The following is a 4,648-nucleotide window of genomic DNA, read 5'->3' as shown; positions in this document are numbered from 1 at the left end:
AACCCGGGACGGGACACTTACTGCGTGGTTGCCGGCGTGGAGAACATGCGCGTGAAGAACCTGATTTCCTCCAATCAGCACGACGTGGTCTGGGCGTCATGGCTGCTGGAGTGCCTGGATCAGAAGGAAGTGGTGCCATGGCAACCGCGCCACATGATCCACATGTCGCCCTCGACCAGGGAACACTTCGCCAAGGAGTACGACAGCTACGGCGACAGCTACTTTGTCGATACGGACGAGCAGCAGCTGAGGGAAGTGTTCAGCAGGATCGACGGGGAGCAGGCGGCGATGGCGTCTGTCGGCGCGGCGCAGGTGGAGGAGCGTTACGGCTGGGACGACCTTCCCACCAGCATGTTCAGACCCTTCACCTTTTACTTCCACATCTTGGATCCGAAAAGCGCAACAGGTGCTACCTGTCTGGACATCAGGGCACTGGAGGTTCGATACCACGGGGGAACGGTGGCGAAGGCGCTGGAGGAAGGAGTTTCTCACGTCGTTGTCGAGGAAGAGACGAGACTCCTGGAGCTGAGGACGCTGAGGCGCCGCTTCAGGAAGAAGTTTAAGATCGTTAGAGACTCGTGGGTGACCGACTCCATTACGGCAGGGCATCTGATGGACGATGCTGACTACCTGGTTTGAAGCTACAACCGATTAGCGAAGTTTGCATTTTAGCTGATTTTAACACAAAATTTTACCAAGTCATTTTTCGCCGAGTTTCTTATACTAACTTAAGTTAGTATAAGACAAAACTAACTTATAAATAACCTTTAAGCAAGATATAGGAGCTTATTTTAAGTAAATAATTCTTCGGTATTGATGAAAAAGTAGATTATTTAACTTATAAAATGGGAAACATTTCTTGTTACAGTTAAATAATCTGCCAGGAAAACGAGTATCTTGCTGAAAAGTTGCTTGTATGTTTATTTTTTGTCTCATTTCAAACTAGACAAAAATACTTGATAAGATTTTCGATCAGATTAGAAATAAAGTTAGAAATTAATTAGTGTCATTAATATACTTCTCAGTGTTTTAACATAGTAAATGTTTTCTTTATGATTCGAAATTGAACAGAAAATTATGTTTTATCCAGTTTGAATTAATTTAGGAAATATTGAGAGGACGTTTTATGGGATTTTATGCACATAGGAGTGTAAGGAAAATGATACATAGTGAAACATGGTGGTGGCACCATCATGCTGTGGGGAGGTTTATCTTTTTTAGTACAGATGTGTGATGATATGTATGGAACGAAAAACTGAACTCTAATAAACATTTTTGTCTGAAATGCAGAAAACAGCACCACCACAGCATGATGCTGCCACCACCATGTTTTACTACGTGTTGGTCTAAAAGTCTAAAATGCTACACTGAATATGTACATTTATTATAGAAACATGCACATGAATACTACATTCTTTTAAGAGACACTATGTTGCAGCATCTATATGCTTTTTAAATTTAACTATTAAACTATTTTTATTATTTTATTGCGTTATGATTGATCAATAATGAATTGAATCCTATCCACCTGTCGGATTGAATGAGCATTAACATGATTTGTTTACAGTCAATAAAATTTTTGTTTTATTTCATCAGCATGTTTATTGGCTTGTTTTTAATAGATAACCTTCAAAATAAATAGCTTCAGAGTTTTTAAATTACGTTGGATTTAAATTATGTTTTTTGTTCAAAAAAAGTTAAAAATTTTTATGGGAGCCGTAGCCTTTTTGATTTCACATGTATGTGGGCATTTGGTGGAGGATCTGTGATGCTGTGGGAATCTTTCTCTTCTTTTCCAATGGGTAAGATGAGTAATAATAATTGTAAAACTGGGAATATTTCTAAAGAGATGGTTCCCCCATTGAGTAAATGTGTGGTAGTGGTCTGTCTTTTTCTAACTGTCTGCAATTTGAGTCGCAGCTTCAGAGAAGAATTACCCCGACCGCTGCCGGGAGCTTTGCATCAAAGGTGCGGCCATGTTGTTTCTGTCTTCAGAAATGCCAGCAGTGCGTCTGGGGACTCGGTTATATGTTCTAACCTTCATCAGCATTGCCTCGTGGGTGCAGGTAAGCTCCCTGTAACCGCCCTGAGTGTTGTTGTGTGGAAATGCTGCGTGAATACATTTTCAACTGAGTTGTAAAATTCTTGCAGGGGCAGTAATATGTAAAATTGACTTTTTTTGGCTTTAAATCACGTTATAATCATCAAAAACATACCTGGAGTGTTGTTTTGATTATTTCATGCATGTTTGAGGAATCCTTTAATCTCCATGACAACCATTCAGCTGTTCAAAACACCTGGGTGGACTTAGCCCCGCCTTCCAGGCACAGCTCCTCCCCCACTGAGCTCCTGCAGACTAGCCAGCAGCAATTAGCAAACACCTGGTAGAACTGCACATCTGTTATGGGGAGCTTTTATAAGTAAAAACATTAAAGGGTGGATGTGACGACATCCTGAAGAGCAGGAGTTTTTAAAGACACAGAGGCCCAATTTCAAGGCATTTAAATATGACTTAAAGCTTTTTTTAAAGTCAATTACCGTTTTTATAACAGTTGATATTAACATAGTTACTTGATTGTGCTATAAAATGGCACTATGTGGCTGGATAATGCATAATACTGCCCATTTAAAGCATTAAAACAATACATTTAAAGGAGTGGAGAAAAATTTGGTGCTTATAAAACATGTGGCCCACTAAGCACTCTGTAATCCATCGCCCACTCTCGACTATTTCTAGGTGATTCAGAGTGAGCATTTGAGTGACAGGCTTTAATTAGAGGTACTCAACTAGTGCTTACTCCTGCGTGGAGTTGCAAGTGTGAAGCCTTGACCAGCCCAACTGTTGGCCGTCTGAAAGAACTTCCAAGACTTTATCATTCTAAAGTAAGTGTGAACAAAAAGCTTAAGTGCTTTAAACTGCCATATATATCGACTATAAAGAAAGTGCTATATGACGGCTTTTTTCCCTCATTGTCTGCCACTGCAATACATTGAGGTCTGTGGTTGTAACTTGATAAAATATGGAAAAGTTTAATGGGTAGTAAGTTTGAGATGGTTTTGCGGAATTTCAGATGAATAGATTTGGTAATATGTCTAAAAAAAGAGCCAGGTGTGGAGCAACCTGCTGTTAAGACAGCCGCCATATCCTGCTGAACTGCATCTGCTGGTACAATATTACAAAATAAAACAACTCTCATGAACTCCTCCTCAAGGCAAATGGCTTCTGTGCGCTTTGTATTTACCCCTGCTTGATTTCAAACTTCCCAACATTTTCTTCTTTATCTCAATTTAATCTCCCCCGTGGCTCTAAACAGGGAAGCTCATAAAAAAACTGGTTTTAATGCGAAGTTTAAGCTCCAGTCTTCGTGGGAACATTGTAGCGCAGTCGCTCTGACTTGATGCGCCCTTGAACGACGGTTGCAACGGCTGTTGTGCGCGCGCATAACGTCAGAGTTGGAGAAGCTTCGTCAGGTTCACGAGATTACTGGGGGAAGATACCGGATATTAGCCGGCAAGACCTTCAAAATAAAACAGCAATGAGACTGAAAAGCACAGGTGGTCCTTACGTGTGAAATTTGAAAATTTGAGCTACTATAAAACATTCTAGAAAATTCGGTTTGCATATATCATTATGAACGTAATGTGTAGCACTGTTATGGTTACTCTATCTACATCATCCACACTAATAACAGGCGGGGGGTAAAACTGAGCCGGGTAGGGAAAGATGCATTCAATTTCCCCTGGAAATTAGAATGTCTTTTTCCAAAACTGTTTAAATTTTCAGCCATAGTGTTTACAATAAACTGTATATTTTTAAATTAACTTTCTTTTTTTGTAAATTCAGTATTCATTTACTTTTGGACCAAATATAACACTGAAATTGTTTTCAAAATTGACATTTTTTTATATTTTTATGATTTAATAATTAATTATCAGCTAGTTTTAGTTAATTAAAATCAGTTTTACTCTTTAAAAGCTTTTAGTTTAGACTCTTTAAAGAGCAACAGGGGACAAAGGGCTTTGGGGTTTTTTTTCTTTTAACTTTCAGAGCTGTAGTCCAATAATTTAAAGCTGAGTTTAATGCACATCATCTGTTAGCAGTAGGATTTTTGATTGTTTGTAATTTTGTTAGCCAATTCACTGTAACTCTGAGTACTTCCTGAAGAAGACTATCAAAATATCAGGACACTCTATAAAGTTATTTTTCTTTTAAAGAAGAAGCACAGTTCATATTTTTATGTATGTGTACATTTAAAAGATATAATTTGAAACATGGTGGCAGCATCTTGCTTTGGGAATGCCATAGAGCCTGTGAAAAGTATTCACTACCATGTTTTACTTTCTTGCTGCTTTTACAAATCAATCATAATCAACAAAATCTTGGATTGAGGTCTGGTCTTTTTTTTATTAAAACATATAAAAAGTTATTAACCCTACATTAATGTTTAATAAATATAAACAGAACAAAAGTCAATAATAAAAAAATAAAATAAAGTAATGTTTATATTTTTTGCTCAAGGAACTATCAAGAGTCAAGGCAAGAAAGTAATATACAATAAAATGACCCCAAATGTCGCCCCAAAACAGAAAAAAAAAGACAAACGGCAACTTATGATATCTTATTTTGAAATTTACAACAGGAAGTAAG

The 4,648-nt window shown here is 38.1% G+C and overlaps 1 protein-coding gene across 1 annotated transcript in view; it reads left to right on the top strand.

Moving 5' to 3' along the window:
• lig4 (DNA ligase 4) overlaps positions 1-805 on the top strand; it is a 4,283-nt gene extending 3,478 nt beyond the window's left edge. The window contains exon 3 of the mRNA XM_005813318.2: positions 1-805. This exon is cut by the window's left edge and continues 22 nt beyond it. Coding sequence (XP_005813375.2) covers positions 1-639 — 639 coding nt within the window. The 3' untranslated portion in view covers positions 640-805.
• The last annotated feature ends 3,843 nt before the right edge of the window (positions 806-4,648 follow it).

This window comes from Xiphophorus maculatus, chromosome 24 (assembly GCF_002775205.1).
Source record: "Xiphophorus maculatus strain JP 163 A chromosome 24, X_maculatus-5.0-male, whole genome shotgun sequence".
In the NCBI taxonomy this organism is placed as follows: Eukaryota; Metazoa; Chordata; class Actinopteri; order Cyprinodontiformes; family Poeciliidae; genus Xiphophorus; species Xiphophorus maculatus.
The sequence above is the reverse complement of the archived record's forward strand: the minus strand, read 5'-3'. Positions and strand labels throughout refer to the sequence as shown.